Genomic DNA, 20,339 nt, shown 5'->3' on the forward strand with positions numbered 1-20,339 from the left:
GTGTGCAAAGTTTTTTAATAAAAACTCAAAAATCCACATTTTACATTTTTTTTATTTTTTAGAGCATTTCCAAAAAGGAAAGGTAAATGAATAAAGGAAAGGTAAATGAAAGAGGTATATCACTTATTTACCCTCTAAAAAAGTAAAATATACTCATAGTAACACATTCCAAAGGAAAAATGTATATAGAAAGGTAAATTATTTTTAAAAAATTAAAATAATAGTATAAATGCATTAAAAAATATACAGTGTAATACATTCTCAAAATACATTTCCCTTTGGAGAATGGTTTTATATGAAAGGAATGCAAATATGGTAGTTATAAGTGGAGAGGTAAAGATACCTCTTCAAAATAGGAAAATGTATAATACATTCTCAAATTCTTATCTCCTTGAGAATAATTTTTCATAGAAAAAAGATAAATATGATAGTTATATGACTTTACTCTCCATTTACCTTGTTTCTCGCTTTAGAGATACTCTTGTACTCCAATTAATTAAGTAGGGACGGGGGAGTTAATTAATCCAACCGTACCATTTTAATGAAAAATGGATCATGCAAAATTATCTCAAACGTTATAGTATTATCTTAAAGATGGTCTTAGCATATACTATCTCATAGTTTCAATTCATAGTATATCATTATATAATAGACGAATGTAAACTATTTTAATCATTATAAATGTCGCGCCAAAAAATCAAAATATAAAATAGATAAAGACCCATTGATTTGATTGTACGTAGTAATGGTTTGTTCTTTCTTTTCTCTCCAAACTGATTATAAAAAGTACAACTCTCCTTCCAACTAAACCACAAAAATATATACATTTTAGATCGACACATATTTTAATATATAATTAATAAAGTAAGAGAGTGTAAAAAAAATATTTAATATAATATTAATTGATAGTAAAATCATTATATTATTAGTGTTTATTGAATTATAATGGTAAGATATAATGAGGTAAGTAATAAATAAATTATATCTGTTAGAATAATATCCCTTAGAATCAGGCATGAATGTGTAATTGATTTAGAGAATATCTTGCCAAGAATAGAGGGACATTTATTGTAAATTAGGTTTACCTTGTATAGTATGAAATTAGCCTATAAAGGCATGTCTCTGTAATACTCTTCAGTGAATATAATAGAATGAAATTACCCATTACTGATTTCTACATGGCCTCAGAGCAGGAAGAACGATCCTAGGTTCAGAAAAATTTCATCATAGCCATTACCAAATTCTCGACCTTTCCAACCAAAAATCAAGTCCAGAAACCATAACCTGCATCGAAACATGTCAGACACGGAGGAGGAGAAACCCAATCCAGATCAGACAAAGAGTCTACGAAACTGCAAAAGTATTACCGTGGCATTCAAATTGAATGGGAAGAATTACCCTCTATGGTCTCGACTAATGAAAGTCAAGATTGGGGGAAGAGGAGCTTACTCCTACATTAGGAACGAACCTCCGGAAGCGGGCAGCAAGGGGTTCGACGAGTGGGAGGAGAACGACCTTGTGGTGTTCTCGTGGATCGTCGACAATATTGAGAACGAAATTGTCGCTGATTTCGCGCACCATCTGACATCAAAGGCTTTGTGGGGCAGCCTCGCGGTCACGTTCGAAAACAAGGCAGACCGCTATCTCATCTATGATCTAGAAGAAAAAGCAATCAATATCAAACAAGACGATCTCGATCTGGAAACATACTATCGAAGGATTCATGGGCTATGGATCAATATAGATCGCTGTCAGAAACAACCTATCAACTGCTGTGACAAGGGGATCGATCAATTTCGAACCCATTCGAACTCAAAACGACTGATCAAGTTCTTAACCGGATTGAATCAAGAGTATGACTTGATCCGGAGGGACATCCTCAAAGAAGACCCAACCCCATCAGTAGAAGCGGCATATGGATGGGTGAAGACGGAGGCGGCTCGACGTCGCATCATGCCACCGACGTCGTCCTCACCCACCGACGCCAACGGTGGAAACACCGATTCATCACTTGGGGGAGAAATTGGCCACGGTTTCGTCGCACAGAGCAACCGCCCATCACACCGCAACAGCCAGCCACCACCACGCTTCGCAGCCACCAGCCGACCGACGGGAAATTGCCCAGATACCTCGAAGCTATGGTGCTCCCACTGTGGGAGGCAAAAACATACATGGGAGACCTGCTTTAAGCGATTAGGCTACCCGGAATGGTGGGAGGATAGGCAAAAGGCTAGGGCTACCCAAACTCAGGCGAAGATGGCCGTCGGGGTGAACGGTGACGGAGCACCGCGACGAATTGAAACCGACAACCATGGGGAAACGACTGGACCGGGGTCTGGGAAGCATCAGGCGAGTCCGCCGGCCGGCGGCAACGTACGGGGCACCGACAATTTCGCGGAATGGACAGAGCCGACTGGCGGCGGGAGAGGAGGTAACGGGTTTGGTGTTATGCCAAACCCTACACACTCTTGTCAATTTAAGAATAAAGCCTTAAGTTACTTGAAATTAAAAAAAGAACCCCATCTTTTTCAAGTCAATCCACCCAACTTCCTGAAATTCGAAAATAGACCCCCAGATACCCAGAAATTGCATAACTGCCCTAATTTTGTGCATGTTAATCAGTTTGCACCCCTACGAAATATTTCCGCTACGTTTCATGTTTCTAGTAATACAAATGCTACTGGTTGGATATTTGATTACGGGGCAACTGACACTATGACACCCTATCGGAGTGATTTTGTTGAACTACATGATGTTACTAAATCTTATATTAAGACTGCGAGTGGGGAGTTTATCACCGTTATGGGGGCGGGTACTATTGAAATATCACCTACTCTCCGGCTCACAAATTGTTTATATGTTTCCACATTATCCCAGAGATTGATGTTTATTAGTCATGTGACTAAAGAACTGAATTGCACACTTCTAATGCAACCCGACTTTTGCATCTTGCAGGATATTCTGACGAGGAGGATTCTTGGGCGTGGCACTGAGAAACATGGACTCTACTATGTGGACGAGATAGCTCAAACTGGCAGTGCAATGTTGGCTCACGGATCCACGAAACAGGAAACTTGGCTCTGGCACCGAAGACTAGGACATCCATCTCCTGGTTACTTTAAATTACTTTATCCGAACTTTTCAATTCCTTCTGATTTTCCTTGCGAAACTTGTGTTTTGGCCAAGAGCCACCGACAGTCCTTTAAACCTACAAACACTCGTATGAAATCCATGTTTTCTTTAGTACATTCTGATGTTTGGGGTCCCGCACCAATTATTGGTGGGAATGGTTTTCGATACTTTGTGATTTTTATTGACGACTGCACTAGAATGACATGGATATATTTCTTGAAAAACAAATCTGATGTGTTTGATAGATTTAACTCCTTTTTCAACTTAGTACATACACAATTCCAAACACAATTCCAAACCACTATTAAAACCCTTAGGTCAGATAATGGGAGGGAATTCGTTAACAATGATATGACCCAGTTTTGCAAAGAAAAAGGCATAATTCACCAGACCTCTTGTGCCTATACACCAGAACAAAATGGGGTGGCGGAGCGGAAAAATAGGACAATCCTAGAAATGACCCGAGCTATAATGATTGACTCTAAAGTCCCCACATATTTCTGGCCTGAAGCAATTGCTACATCCGTCTACCTCATTAACCGTCTCCCTACCAAGATCCTGAACATGAAAACCCCTCTTGATGCACTATCCAAACAAGCCAAGATACCCGAACACTTGAACCTCCAACCCAGAGTCTTTGGCTGTTCCGTCTATACCCATATCCCTAAACATGAGAGAACCAAATTGTCTCCCTGTGCAACCAAATGTGTCTTTGTAGGGTATGGGGTGAACCAAAAAGGGTACAAATGCTTCGATCCTCACACTCGAAAAATCACTACCACTATGAACTGTAACTTCCTTGAAACCGAATTTTTCTATGACACCCACCTTAGTAGTCAGGGGGAGAATGGTCTAGATAACTCTAATTCCGAGGACTATCTAAGTTGGGTTGTGCCATTGTCAAGCTCCTCGATTGGGGGTCCACAAGACCCAGTGACAGTCGCTGCTACCGAGCAAGTCTCACCACAAGAGCCATCTCATCCGCCCCCTAGCAATCCTTCTCCGACGATATCCGAGGTAATTTCTGAGCCTTGTGCTATTGAAAGTCCAGTTATTACTAATCCAGTGGAAACAGATCAAGGAGAGGAAGATAACACTGTGGATGGAGATACCGGGAGATATGTGCTCCCTCATAGAAGTACAAGGGGAGTTCCGCCGAAGAAGTATTCCCCTGAAAAGATAGGGAAGAAGAGTCGTTATGGGGTGGCGAACTTTGTTCAGGGAAACTTAACAAAAATGGCACGGGCATTTGAAGCTGCACTATACGAAGAAGAGGAAATCCCACAGACAGCAGAAGAAGCAATGAAGCATAAGAAGTGGAGGGAAGCAATGCTCGTTGAAATGAAAGCGTTGATGAAGAACAGTACATGGGTTAAGGAAAAATTGCCCGAAGGAGCTAAACCCGTCGGATGTAGATGGGTGTTCACGATCAAACGAAGACCAGATGGGACTATCGAGAGGTATAAGGCACGAGTCGTGGCGAAGGGATACACCCAGACATACGGCGTGGACTATGCTGAAACATTCTCACCAGTTGCCAAGATTAATACCGTGAGAGTATTGTTCTCCATCGCAGCCAACAAGGACTGGCCTCTTTACCAGTTCGACGTGACAAATGCGTTCCTACACGGTGAGTTGACGAAACCAGTATACATGGAACCACCGCCGGGGTTCACGGGAGAGTTTTCTGATGGGGAAGTCTGTCAGCTTAAGAAGACGTTGTACGGACTGAAACAGTCTCCACGAGCATGGTTTGGGAGATTTACAGAAGTAATGAAGAAGTATGAGTATAGGCAGAGTAACTCAGATCATACTCTGTTTCTCAAGAAAAGGAAAGGGAAGATCACGTGCTTAATCATATATGTAGACGACATGATCATTACTGGAGATGACGAGGAGGAGATAGCCGAACTAAGGAAGAATTTGTTTCATGAGTTCGAGATGAAAGACCTAGGTCCTCTTAAGTACTTCTTGGGAATAGAGGTACTAAGGTCAAAAAGGGGAATCTTTATAAATCAGAGGAAGTATATACTAGATCTACTAGCAGAAGTAGGAATGATTGACTGCAAGCCCGCAGATACTCCAATGGTACAGAACCATGGATTACAGATAAGGGAAGGAGCAAACTTGGCCGATAGGGGGAGATATCAGAGGTTAGTTGGGAAACTCATTTATTTATCCCATACTAGACCAGACATTGCATATGCAGTTGGAGTAGTCAGCCAGTTTATGCACGCACCGCAAGAGGAACATTGGGAAGCAGTTTTGAGAATTGTTCGGTATCTGAAGGGAACAACTGAGCATGGACTTCTATTTGGAAAACGCGGACATTTGGAGATACATGGTTTCACTGATGCAGATTGGGCAGGAATCCGAATGATCGGAAGTCGACTGCAGGGTATTTTACCTTTGTAGGAGGTAACCTTGTCACATGGAGAAGCAAGAAGCAAAAGGTTGTAGCACTCTCAAGTGCAGAGGCGGAATTCAGAGGAATCAAGAGTGGATTAACAGAGGTTCTATGGTTACGACGACTCATGACAGAATTGGACCTTCGGTCGGTCCATCCTTGCAAATTGTTCTGTGATAACAAGGCAGCGATAAGTATCTCTGAAAACCCAGTTCAACATGATAGAACGAAACATGTGGAGGTAGATCGACACTTCATAAAGGAGAATCTTGAAGCAAAAATTGTGGAGATGCCATATGTGAAATCCAAAGATCAACTGGCCGACATCTTGACGAAAGCGGTGGACTCGAAGTTTTTTCGAGAAGTACTGTACAAGCTAAGTATCGGAAACTCCGTTACTTAGCTTGAGGGGGAGTGTTAGAATAATATCCCTTAGAATCAGGCATGAATGTGTAATTGATTTAGAGAATATCTTGTCAAGAATAGATGGACATTTATTGTAAATTAGGTTTACCTTGTATAGTATGAAATTAGCCTATAAAGGCATGTCTCTGTAATACTCTTCAGTGAATATAATAGAATGAAATTACCCATTACTAATTTCTACAATATCTGAATAATAAATTAGAGACGACTTTTTATGAATAAAAATGTGTATACTTTTATGGAATTTATGAAAATAGAAATGTACATACTTTCATGAAAGGAGAAGTATGTTTTTCAATGCATTAGGTGAAGTTCTATGAATATAGACGTCGCAGTTTTCATTGGTCGAAAATGGGGGTGGGTCTGATAATGATAATAACGTGTGACGAATTCGTGTTTATTTACTTTTTTTTCCATCCGTCTTTGCATTTAATTATCAATTTCTTTTACCTTAAATATCATCAACAATAAACAACAGTCACAATGGATTATTTCTTTTAATGCATATCTTACATTAATATGTACAAGAGTTTTTTCTATAATATTTTCTTTTTTATTTTATTTTTTCTCTATTTTAATTATTTTTTATTTTATTTAAAATGAGTGCAGAAAATAAAACACATCTATTAAGACGGAACGAACGAAGAATTTAAAACGTGCATTTGAAACAATACAAAATATGGACTTTGATAGGACTCCTTTCATTCTGTACTTAAACAGTTATATTAGTACATTTTTTTAAATGTTTCAGTAATTTCAATTTATGGAGACTTTTTAACATACTATTTTTATTTTATTATATTTTATTATTACTCTTACTTTGTTTTTTATTTACTTACTACATACTACTATTTCTACTATTTTATTATTTCTCAAATTAATATATAAAACATATTTTCTTAATCTCTAGCTACTGTTCACAAAGAATGAAGGGAATATGTATCAGGTGATGCATCATCCAAAAATAAATTATTAGTCTAAGTCTACTAGTCAAAGCATATTATATAATGATTCCGATAGATTTTTTTACATATCAACGAAAGCAAGTGACTATTCTTCACTTGAAGGACGCATGAGGATCATATTTAAATCGGACATTGTAAATGACAATTAGAATTTATTGTTAGGAATTTGTGCTTCCACGTAACTAATTTAATGTGTATGACTATCTTTCAGTTGCTAAATTAAAGTGATTCTATAAAGATTAAAGTTTGGGCTAAAGTGTATTTATTTGTTATGGAAATAAGTGTAGATACCAATTTGTGATTTTCTATTTGTTGAGGGACCAAATAAAAAATCAAGGAACTTATATTACTTATAAATATAAGTTAGGTTATGGTCCCCAGACGTCAGAAGAACGATTCGATATCTCTGTACTCCCTCTACAGACTATTGTGAAGAACGTCTATGATCATTTGAAAGATTCATAGCCGCTGCTGCTATGCAATTCCGCCATTCTGTTCTAGATCCATTCTGTTCTAGATTGATCAAGGTACGCTTCCGCTTTACAGTTTGTGCTCTTTTTTCATCGTTCTTGGTTAATCATTATAGAGAGGTTTATATAATTGTTCACTCAATTATATCAACATTTATAACTATAATTGCACATGTGGAGACAAGGGGCAAACCCCACCAAACAAAAGTCAATTTTAAATTTTCTTTTTAAAATCGTGAAATTGATTATTGGGTATTTTGTATATGAATTATTAGTCCTACAATTAATGAGAAAATTGTTTTTCTTAAATATTACTACAATCTCAAAACTTCAAATAAATTAAGTTACTATGTACACCACGAGAAAATACTCATAAACATCATAGAGAAGAGGAGGTAGATGAACGGGCCCCACCTATGTATAGTAGAGAATGTTAGGGTAATCTGGCTATGAAACTACAAAAAGTAAAATCAATGAGTAGAGACAAATGCCTGTCAGTAGACAAATAAAAATAGATTTGTTGTTGCTAAACAACTTTTCCTTGTCCAATCTTCACTCTGTTTACTTGTCCATTCGTTTTTGGATCATTAATTAATCCACTCGATTTCGATCGAGATAATTTTTCATTCGACTGCATTAGATTTAATATTTAAATTATAAATTACTAGTATAAAGTAGTAATATTGTTCTTTAAGGTGGGTAAATGAATATTGAGGTTGTGCTATTTTTTTATTAGGGTCAATTTTATCGAGCTCCCAAATATTCTGCCTTATATACTTATTTAGTGGAGTATTCTCATCTGTCACAAAACTTAAAATCTTTAAAAACATACCCCCTCCGTCCCCTAATAGGAGTCGTTGTTTGACCGGGCACGAGTTTAAGAAATATAGAGAAAAGTTGGTTGAAAAAGTTAGTGGAATGTGGGACCCACTTTTTTATATTGGTTTTATAATAAAATGTGAGTGAAGTGAGTTAGTGGAATATGGAGTCTACTATCATTTATGGTAAAAATGAAGAGTGACTCTTAATGGGGGACGGCCCAAAATGGAAATTAACGACTCTTATTCGGGGACGGAGGGAGTATTTCAAAAGAAAGCAATCGGCAAAGTTGGCTGCCACCAAAAGTTGAAAATTCAACCTCAACTTTGTATTATAAATAGAGCACTCGGCTTCTTCATTTTCCACTGCACCATCACCTTCTGCTTCAACTAATTTGCAACATACAAACTTCCTCATCAAAAAATGTCTCAGACACAAGCAGAAATTCAGCGCCCCCTCGCCAATTTCTCCCCGAGCCTGTGGGGCGATCAGTTCATCAATCAGGATTCTGGAGCCAACGTACATTCCTCATTATATATATACTAAAAACTTTATCAATCTTCGTACATTAAGTACTACTAAATGTTTCATTCATTGTTTACTGTATAGGCTGCAGAAAACCATTCCAATGCAGTTGAGGATTGTAAGAATGAAGTTTTGGATATGATCTCAGCTGCTGGAAACAATCTGGTTGAAGCAATGAACCTTATTGACACGCTCGAACGTCTTGGCATTTCTTATCACTTTGAAAGGGAGATTGAAGAAACACTGCAGCATTTCTTCAATCTAAATACAGATTATAGCGATGATGAATCCTATGATTTGTACACTGTTGCACTTCATTTCCGATTATTCAGGCAACATGGCCACCGTTTATCTTCTCGTACGTATCTTTTTTACTCTCCTGAAAACTAAATTTAATCCAAGTACTAACATACTATTGGTGAAGCAGACATTTTTGCAAGATGGGTCGATGTGAATGGCAAATTCCATGAAGGCCTTAAGAATGACGGCAAGGGCTTGCTAAGTCTCTATGAAGCTTCGTACCTGAGAACACGTGGAGAAACTATACTCGACGATGCTCTTGAATTTGCCACTGCCACTCTCAAGTCCATAGCGCCACACCTCGATTCTCCTCTTACCAAACAAGTTGTGCATGCTCTAATTCAACCTCTGCACTATGGAAATCCAAGAATCGAAGCCCGTAACTTTATCTCCATCTATGAACAATATCAACACAAGAATGAATCTCTCTTGAGGTTTGCTAAATTGGACTACAATCTATTGCAAATGCTACACAAGGAAGAGCTCCACGAAGTCTCTAGGTAATATATATGAGTGACACCTTGATTATCTATATATACTTCTAATTATATACAAATACTTAATACTGATTGTACATATATATACATATATATATATGTGTGTAGGTGGTGGAAAGAATTGGACCTTGTCTCCAAACTACCATATGCAAGAGATAGAGTGGTGGAGTGCTTCTTTTGGGCTATGGGAGTATACCATGAGCCACAGTTCTCTCGTGCTCGTGTCATGCTCACTAAAACCATCGCCATGACCTCAATCATAGATGACACTTATGATGCTTACGGCGTCATTGAAGAACTCGACGTTTTTACCGAGGCAATAGAGAGGTAAATTAACTTAGACCTACACTTTGTGTTTCAGCTCTTCTTGACTTGGATGGTGCACAACTTGATCAATTGCTCTATTATTAAGGTGGAATATTGAAGAGATGGATAAACTACCTGAGTATGTGAAGCCATTCTACAAAGCTCTTCTGGAACTGTATGAGCAATTTGAAGAAGAATTGGGTAAAGAAGGAAGATCCTACGCGGCACACTATGCCATAGAATCTGTATAAGTTCAACATTAATTAATTCTTTATGCGCTTATAAAATATCATATGGATTTATGTAAACTGATAATATTATTTACATTTCTAAAATAGCTCAAGGAATTGGTGAGAAGCTACCATGTTGAGGCCAAGTGGTTCATACAAGGATATTTACCACCTTTTGATGAGTATTTGAAGAATGCCCTCATCACCTGCACTTATTGTTACCACACAACAACAGCGTTGCTGGGGGATAAATCTGCCACCAAGGAAGACTTTGAATGGCTAAGCGAGAAGCCTAAAATGCTTGTTGCGGGGCTCCTCATATGTCGAGTCATTGACGACATAGCTACTTATGAGGTGGAAAAGGAAAGAGGCCAGAGTGCTACAGGCATAGAATCGTATATGAGAGACAATGGCGCCACAATAGAAGAAGCGGTTGCTAAATTCTTCGAAATAGCAACAGACGCATGGAAAGATATAAATGAGGAGTGTATGAGGCCATCTCCATATTCGAGAGATGTTTTGATGCGGATTCTAAATCTTGAACGCATAATTGATGTTACTTACAAAGGCAACGAAGATGGATACACTCAACCTGAGAAGGTTCTCAAGCCTCACATCATTGCTTTGTTTGTCGATCCTATTGAGTTGTAGACATTTACTTTCATCTTGCCTTCCATAAGGCCTTGTTTCTCTTCGTTTTTGTTTAATGTTGTCATGAGAATATATTAATACAAATAAAATGTTTTATTTTACATATGTTTGCTTCGTTGATTCTAACAATTCGGTTTCTCATCTACATGCCTGGGTAGTTAATGCCTATAAAAAGGCTATTTTTCTTGGGTTGTTTTCTTGCTCATCCCCCACGCCCCAGTGTGCCTTCGTCAATGTCTTCTTCTAGTAAGATTAAAAAAAGGGTAAAAAATCACATCTATATAGGTGTGACGCCCCGGGTTTTAATCCTCCTAATTGGATTACTTTGGATTTATTAGCTCGATTAAGTCTCGTCCGGAAGACGTTGAATTTTGTAATCTCCGACGTCGAATTTAATTTTGAATGTTCTTGAGAAAAACAAAGTGCAATGGAATTTGATGCAAGGATAAAAATAAGAGCTATGCTTTTATTTAAGTTTCACTTTGGAAATACAATTACATGGAAATATGAAGATGCTAATAGTACATGCTTACATGTATGAAAAAGACAATACAAGTCTTGGAATTTGCTAAAGTAATATGGAATATAAGAGCTTCAAGAGGAAGTCTTCTTTCTCTCTATCCCTCCCTCTCGATTTTCCAGTTCCACCAACACTCCAAATGAGCAGCCTTGTACCTACAAAGTTACACCAAATTGGGGTTAGAAAATAGACTCACATATAAAGGGGAGAAATGGCACAAGCTCAATTAAGGTAGTATGAGTAATAAACAAGATAGCACAGCCAAGAGGCTGCAGTTAGGCTGTGAAGTCGCCACAAGTTGACCACTCTCAACTTACACCAAATGGGATTCAAGACCAACTGCCACCAAGTAAGAGGAGCCAAACACAAGCCAAAAATTGATACAAAGAATTTCCCCTATCAAGACTCAATGGAAAGTCAAGGAAAGACTTCCTCCCCTCAAGAATTTCACCATTTTAGTATGAATCAACATACTCACAGAACTCAAAAGAGGCTGAGATTCTAACCAAAATGGGGATCACAATACCCCAAATATCTGCCTATAAATACCGTCACCCATCTCCCCACTCCACACTCGTATTCTGTCAATTTCTCAAGGCAAGAGAGTGCAGCGGAGTAAGGAGTGGCGGTGCGGAACAGCGGCAGTAGGAAGAGCAGACCGAGAGGGTGCACCGAGCAAGGTAATTCCCTCAACACCCTCCCTTGCATCATATAGACGGATACGATAGCTCAAGAACATAGACTTGCTCAATAGGATTCTTCACAAGCAAACACAGTAGACTTCTCTTATGCAAATATTAAAGCACCAAATCCGTCACCCCAAATAAGCTACTGCTCCAGAACTTAAGACATAAAATAACAAGAAGTAAATGGGAAGTGGGGGAGGTGACTTAGCTTAAGGGGGAGGCTGCCCGACGATGGGCGAATGCCGACACAACAGAGGCGCTGCCCCTTGGCCACCGGGTGGAACGATTCGGCGGCGGCGATGACCGGCGTCGAGCGACGCGGCAGGCGGCAGCCCTGCTCGTCCGGCGGCCGAGGTCTTCCCGAACTCGATGGAGGGAGGAAACCCGTCGAGGGAGCGGCGGCACCGATGAGGAAGAAGGAGAAAGGATGGAGGGCGGATCGGGAGAGAGAGCCGGAGGCGCTGCCTCCCTGAGCTCCGACGGTCGTCGGAATGGCGATGTCGCCGGGAGAGGAAGAAGAAAGGAGCCGCTGCTGTAATTCCCCAGTTTAGGAGTTCAGAAATTGGGGGGATGTCAAATTGAAGAGAAAGAATCCGATTCGGGGATAATCGAGAGCACCTAAGGCGAGTCTCGCCGAGAGAAGAGAAAAAAAAGGGGGACGCCGCTGGTTTCCTTTGCATTTGCAGAAATTGGAATTTTATGTTGGGAGAGAGCGTGATTCACGATGGCAGCAAAGGGAGTAGGATATGGGCTGGTGCCATTTGTTTTGTTTGGGCCCTTAAGTTAATTAAATGGGCTAGCATTGTGGAAAAGGAAATTGGGCCACTAGATTTTAATGAATTCTGGGCCAAGTGATTTAAAAGGGGAAATGGACTAAGTCCTATTTAATTAGTCAAGGGAAGTGGGCTGCCTCGATTTAAGAGTTGGGCCGAGGATAAATAATTGGGCCGGAAATTAAATTAGTGGATTTGGGGAAATTAATTTGGTAGAGCGGAATTAATTTAAGGAATTGAGCTTGAAGCTTAATTAATTCCCGAATAAATTATTGAGTTCCCGAGGATGGAAAATTTTAAGGCGGAGAAGCGAGGGCCGACCGGCGTCGCCCCGCGACGCCTTGGGCGGCCTTAAGAGATCTTAAGAAGCCTTAAGAAAATTCCGAAAAAAAAGGAATTTAAGGAGGGATCTTAAGAATCCGTATTTTATTGAGAAAATAGAATTTCTCCAAAGGAAGTAAAGAAAATAATTAAGTGCTGCAGAGCAGTAAAGCCAAGTTAGGATTTAAAGAGAAATCCTATAAGCCGAGACTAAGAGATAGATGCTATCTTGTAGGATGCATGCATTCTTTTCAGAGAAATAGTTCAAGTGCTAATTAGCGTGTTACGCTATTATTTTCAAGGGAGAAAAAAATATTCAGGGGGCAAGTGAGGCTCAGCGAAGAATTTAAGTGAAGATAAGCACAAGAGGTGGGCTTTCTTTTAATATCCAGCACTATAGTGTAGATATAAAGCAAATGTTTTGAAGTATGAAATATCTTTTCTGAAAAATGAAAATGTGATCGTCTCTTTTAAAGTTGTTGTCATGCCAGAAAATATTTATTTTTGAGACCTGTCTGATAGGGCTATATGCCGAGACTTTTGGCGATGCCAAAAGGTTAGTAACGAATTCGGTTCCCAATAGGACCGCAAATCCTATTCGGAATTAAGTGCACAAGAGCTGTGAGCCATCCTAGAGAGAGGTTGGCCGGCGAGGGTGTTCGTTGAAGGTGGCCACCTTCACGGCACACTAGTTTCTCAGACATGGCAGAATACAAAAGAACTTAGACTGCAGTCGGACTTTTAAGATCACAAAAGAATTTAGTATGCTCGGGCCTTTTAAGAAAAACCCACGGGTGATACTGTGGATGGATGACAACTTATATTGTATGTTTTGTTTTCGGCATGTGTCCACTGAGTACTCCTGTACTCAGCCCTGCATGTATTTATAAACGTGCAGGTTGAATGTCAAGATGGAGTAAAGATTGATCGAAGTCGATGCTATTAAATAAGCTTGTGGATTTCTCGACGATTCGTGTCTCCATACACGAAGTCGTTCAGAGGGACCTATTCCGCTGTGTTTTGTTGAATGAGAATAGTAATGTCTCATCATTGAACTCTGATTCAGTTGACATATCAAACATTCTATTTGGAGATTGTACCAAATACTCGACTGTTATTTTGGTAATATCACATTTGTCCTTCGGCAAATTCTTCAGATTTTACCCATTTTCTATCCCCGCGTATTTAATCCCCCATTAGTCGCGAATCACCCATTCTTGTTATCCTTAATGAGAATTGGGTCGTGACAATAGGGCTATATAAGGGTACAAATAATAGGGAATGATATTGCTGCAAAGATATTTTATAATTTAAAAATATTGTTTAATTAATACTTTATTCTAATAAAATGATATTAATAATTTGATTAAACCCTGTTTTCTTCCCGTGCTGAATTAGGAGAAGTAAGTCAAATATTATATCCTCATGTAGAGACCATGATCGACGACTTAGAGCATCCACTACGCTGTCCCCCCACCGTCCCTTAAACTACTATTTGAGGGTCCCACTGTACTTTATTCCTACATCCCTTAACTAAGGGACGGAACCTGCAACGCTCCGTCCCTTAATCGTCCCTTATTCCGTCCCTTATTCCGTCTCTTAAATTACTATTCATTAAATTTCATTTTTTATTTTTTTTTCCAACCCAATTCAATTAAAACAAACACACTTTATTAAAATTAAAACAACATAAAAATTCAAAAAAATATAAAATGGATGGATGTATGTCCGGGAGCGTCGTGGAGGTGGCGCGGCTTCCTCCGCCTCTCGGCGTCGATCTTGTTCAAGTGATTGTTCCATTAGTTGACGCATTTGCTCAAAAGGATCCATTTGTTTGAGTTGATTTAAGATGAAATTGGAGTGGTTATAGAGAGGATTTGAGAGGAATAGATGTGTGTTTGTGTGTGAAATGAGTATGAAATAGGATTATTTATAGAGTAAATAAATCAAAATAAATAAATAAAAAAAAGAAAATAAAAAATTAACGGTAACAATACCGTTTGAAAAAAAAAAATTTAATTAAAATTCGATTTTTTTAAAAAAATGAATTATTGCGTCATCCGTGATGACGCCCACTCGCGGGCCAGCGAGTGGGCGTCACGCATGCATCGGGGGCGACACGTGGCCCGGGCGCGTGTCGGAACGGCGCGTCCCTTGTCTCACGACTACGGGACGGGCTGGGGACGAGCTCGGTACGAGACGAACGTTGCAAAGCGTCCCGGGACGGAACGCGAGTCGCGTGTGGGACGCGCAGTGGATGCTCTTACACCCACTCACCAAAACGTACTTTTAAGTGGGAATAAGTGATTTTGTACTTGTAGGCCTATTTTTAACATTGTAAATTTATAATTGTGAAGTATATGTTCATATAGTTTTTCTCAAATTCAAAATTATAATGAAGGTATAAAAGCAATAAATATTAAATTTATAGATAAATACTTCCTCCGTTTACCTAGAACTTGAACATTCAATTGACACCAGAGATAATACAAATTTTAATACTCCCTCCGTCCCCCAAATTTTGTCACAGTTTGACTGGGCACGTGTTTTAAGTAATGTAATGGAAAGTGAGTTGAAAAAGTTGGTAGGATGTGGGTCCTACTTTTAAAGTATAAGTTTTATATTAAAATTGAGTGAAAATAAGTTAATGGAATATGAGATCTACTACCAAAAATGGTAAAAAGTGAAATGTGATAAATTTTGTGGGATGGATAGAAATGGAAAAATGTGACAAAATTTCAGAGACGGAGGGGAGTATTTTAAATGAAAGAAATAATTATTTCCATGGGCTTGATACTTGGGCACTTTTACAAGGGCTATTATCTCATGTAGAATTAGACAGCAATGTCAACGCATCTCGTATACTGCTGGGCCTATCAGTCTTTGTTCGTACCCGTTTGATTTTGCAACTGTTTGTGCAGACAGATTTTTGCTGTTTAGATTCCCTAACACTAACACTGAAATACAATCGAACAATATATGTAGTGAAATTAATTGATAGGAGTATAAAACATTCAAAACTCAAAAGTATGCATCTTAAAAACTAAAATCACTATAAAATAAAAAAAATGGCCTAAAAATTTAATGTCCTTAAATAGAAAACTACTTCCTCGACCTTATGTTGGCGTGGAGTGCGACAATCATGTCAACGTTTCTCACTGTGAATCTTTTTTAGTGCTATTCCACACTGTTGTCATTCGTCAATCTAAAGGTTAGACGACTTTTTTAGTCGCAACAACCGTTAATCCAATGGATCATCCATGTCAATCTAGGTTGTAAAACTTAATTGATCTCTTATGCAAGATCTGTCCAATGCCTCTTTTATGACTCGATAATCATTACTACAATATAGAAGAATTAGACTATGTGTTTAATAAATCCTAATGTTATGAAATACTTACTAAATGTTTTATATGCACAATTAGACTCCTAATTTTTCTTCTCGTATGAGAATTCAGATCGATACAACACATCTACTTCATGTTGAAAGTGTATTTTTTAATATGCTTTTAGTGTAAAAATGGTTCTATTATGTAGAAAAGTGTGGCTTATTCATAAATAGAAATATTTGTTAAAATGAGATATAGTGTAGAAAGTCGAGGAATATTCTTAAAAAGGAGTACCATATTTTAACAAAACAAACAAATACAATACTCGTTAAACATTATTCGTGGACAAAAAAAATTAGTCGTTTGTTTTTAACCTCGTAATAAAATTAAATAAATTGTGTTTCCCACGTGAAATAAAATGGAAGCATTTATTTTGTCATTTGCTCTACGTTCGATAAAAGATCTCCGCCATAAAACATAGAAATGAGAGTAGTTAGTGTGAGTGATGAATAGTTGGCCACGATGTTATGGTAGATTTAAATGTGGTTACTATTAATTTTATACATCGGTGGATTTAGTCATTTAGTTGATCATGCTATTTATTAATCATTCTTTCGGTAGATTATGTCATCTATATTTATACTTATATAAAGGGCGAGTTTTGGGCTACATTTTGAATATTTAAGAATTTTAGGCATGATATAAGATGTGGCTAATACATAAAATTTGTGATTGATTATCATAATTTAAAGGCTAAGCTGCCGTTACACTAATGATTATGCATTTGTGTATATATGTAGATCTTCTATATAAATATTGATGAGGCCGTTGCCTATCTAAAAATTGATGACATTTATTATTTGCTAGAAATTTATGTTATATTTCAATAGATATAATGAAGGATTATAATCCAGTCAAAAGCTATATTCACTCACATTAGTAACGTATATACTCCATTTATATACATTAAAAATAATTGAATTTCAATTGTATAAATAATTTCAATCTATCTACACATATATCTATACATATATAAAAGTTGAGTTTTGGGGGCATTTTGGGAATTAAATTAATATTAATGAGTTATGGGCATGAATTTGAATATTTATAAATTTTAGTCCAAATTTGCTATAAATCTAAATATTTGGTATCAAATTTCGTAGCTGCACCTATTTAGGCGTTTTACATTAGTAGGAGTAACGTATATTTATTAAAGAATTTCAATTATTAGAAACAGTTACATAAGCTGAAGCATCAAAAGTTTTAATTGGGCTATGTGAAACGGATGAAGGTTGTTCATATGCTAAAAATTGAAATAATTTTATATCAAAGTTTGTGGAATGCATTAAATTGTCATCTGTACAGTTAAAACTTACAATATTCTATATATATCGCACTACTTTTTGAAAATGATGGAAAAGCAAAGCTCTACACTACACACAAAAGAAATTTATCCAGGCATTGAGATTTCTCACCGAGAAGAGAAGCGAGAGATGAGAGAGTCACACCGGGCGAAACAGCGGTCTAACTGGGTGACTCCACGCTGTCAAGAAGAAGAAGATGCATCGTTAGCGAAGATCCGACGAGTGATGGGTGGATGGCCGATAGTGAAGAAGAAAAGGGGTTGAGTACCGTAGGAATTTAGAGAAAGAGGTATGAAGAAGCAGCGGCACAAAAGGAGAAGATAAAAATGTGGCGGTGAAAGTTAAGGGAAGTAAATTAGGTTTGTATAATATTTATTGGGTTGTATAGTATTTATCTTTTACTATCATTTAACATGGTTGAGTTAAAAACCAATATTCAAAGCCCAACCAATATGATTTTTTTAATCTCTATAATATATTCTTAACTTATTGGTGTCGTTTCTTCTTTTAGTTGTTTAATCAACAATGTTATGAGACATATATATATATATATATATAATATATATATATATATAAAAGGGTTTTGAAGAAAATAACAAAAATAGTACTCCACTAATAAATTTAGAAAGTTGAAAGGATTTCTTATCTAATGAACCCTAAACCCTAAGCTAAAAATAGTATCTCATGCATTCTAAATAATGTTCTTTACTATTCAAATAAAAATTAATATAAAAAGAATAATTTGTTGATAATTTTCATGTTAATTATGTATGAAAACTTAAATTTGTAATATTTAAACAAATGCATAATTATATTACATGATAATTACGGTGATAAAGATTTGTAAATATTAGAATTTTACTATTTTCATAAAACTCATTATAGCAATAAACAATTGAATTGTAAGAGATTTCTTTGTAGCGTATTTTAATTTTATGTAAAAATTTATTTATCGGCAAATATTTAATTAAAAGGTGAGTTTTGGCCAAATTTTGAATATCCATGAGTCCTGGGCAAAGTTTTTAGATATTTATAAGTTTTGGGTTTTTATATAATTGAATCATATTTTTGTGTAACTGCCATGCGTAAATTTGGATCAAACATTCTTTAATATTGTTTTATAATTTTTTTGACGAAAATTTACCAACAACGTTACATAAATGTTTTTAAAGATGATAATGTGAAGAGGTTGAAATTATAGATAATGTAACGTATAGCATTGACTGTTTTTAAGGATGATAAATGTGAACCGTTTCAGCCATTAAGAAAATATTGAAATTATCCTTCAATTTCATAAATTTCATGGTCAATTAGCATTTACTTTGAAACGGTTCTTCACTAATCTATGTGATGGCTATAAATATGTGTAATTGGCTAGCTGATGGCGATTCTTGTGTGAAGCGGCCATATTGGTAGTAGAGAATCCTACTGAAATTGATTAGGCATATTTTGATATTTAGAAATCGGAAGGGAGGATAGGATGAGTGGTGATGGTGATTTTTTTTTGGCAATTACCATGGAGGCATTGGATTCTTCTTTAGGGTGAGAATAGATGGTTGATTATTTGGTTCATTTGAGTCGTAGATTATAGTATTACTGTATTGATTCAATCATATTATGCTTTAGTAGGTTTATAGTTTATGGTATAAAGCTATAAAGGCCGACGCAATGTAAGATACCGAATACAGATCTAAAATCTCCAAAATAGAATAAATGATCAACAAAGTAAAATTGAACTGGGAGGGAGGGAGAATTTTATTGATATTTGGCTCATTTGTTGGTCATGATGAGTATATTTTAAAGTTAAGGGTTTAGGCTTTAAGTTTCAAGGTTTGGGTTTTTAGTGTATAGGGTCACTATATTGCAATGAAATGAAGATCGACTAGGAAGTGTCTAACCAGTGCAATCTTAAATTATTACAACGTAAACTTGCTCCTGCAGTTATAACTCAACGGTTAATTCATATTTTCACATAATTAAAAAGTGTTTTAATTTTAAGTCTAATATTGAAATGTCAAGACAATTTATTAAAATGTCAACACAAATATGTGTTGAAATTTTAATGTAATCGTATTGACATTTTAAAGAAAAGTTAGCATTTAAACGCATGTGGGGTTAATGTGATTGAAAAAGTATAATCCAAAGTAAGAGGATGTCGAATATTCTTTTGTTTATCATTTCACAAATTTTATTTCGCATAATGAAATAAATATGAAGAAATTAAAATGACCCGTGCATAGCACGGGCGTGATACTAGTAAAATATAAAATGCGAGTTTTGGAGAGTTTTGAATAACTATTTTATACCAGGGATGTAAATGCAATTAAGAAAATTATTAAATTTTAATTTCAGTAACCGTCATATGCAACATAGTATTAAATTGTTTACAATTAGGGTTTATTTTATAATAAGTACAATCATTAAAATGCCTTTCAATTTGAACCAATTTAATTTCGGTAAAATTTTTAGTGTAATTGGTATAAATTAAGCCTTTTTACATGATTGAAAATTATTTATTGATTAATGAACCTTTTTGGAGTAATTGGTATGAATTGAACCGTTTTCCATGATTGAAAATTAATTATTGATTAATGGACATCTAATTATTGCAGTTATTA

At 36.8% G+C, this 20,339-nt stretch overlaps 1 protein-coding gene across 1 annotated transcript; it reads left to right on the forward strand.

Annotated features, from left to right (window-relative positions):
• Positions 1-8,599: 8,599 nt before the first annotated feature.
• Positions 8,600-10,829, forward strand: LOC121793826 ((-)-5-epieremophilene synthase STPS3-like). The gene is made up of 6 exons (XM_042191863.1): positions 8,600-8,738; positions 8,829-9,102; positions 9,172-9,544; positions 9,650-9,868; positions 9,954-10,092; positions 10,186-10,829. Exons 1-6 carry the CDS (start codon positions 8,643-8,645, stop codon positions 10,726-10,728), a joined length of 1,644 nt encoding a protein of 547 aa, XP_042047797.1. The 5' UTR covers positions 8,600-8,642; the 3' UTR covers positions 10,729-10,829.
• The last annotated feature ends 9,510 nt before the right edge of the window (positions 10,830-20,339 follow it).

Source organism: Salvia splendens, chromosome 3 (assembly GCF_004379255.2).
Source record: "Salvia splendens isolate huo1 chromosome 3, SspV2, whole genome shotgun sequence".
NCBI lineage: Eukaryota > Viridiplantae > Streptophyta > Magnoliopsida > Lamiales > Lamiaceae > Salvia > Salvia splendens.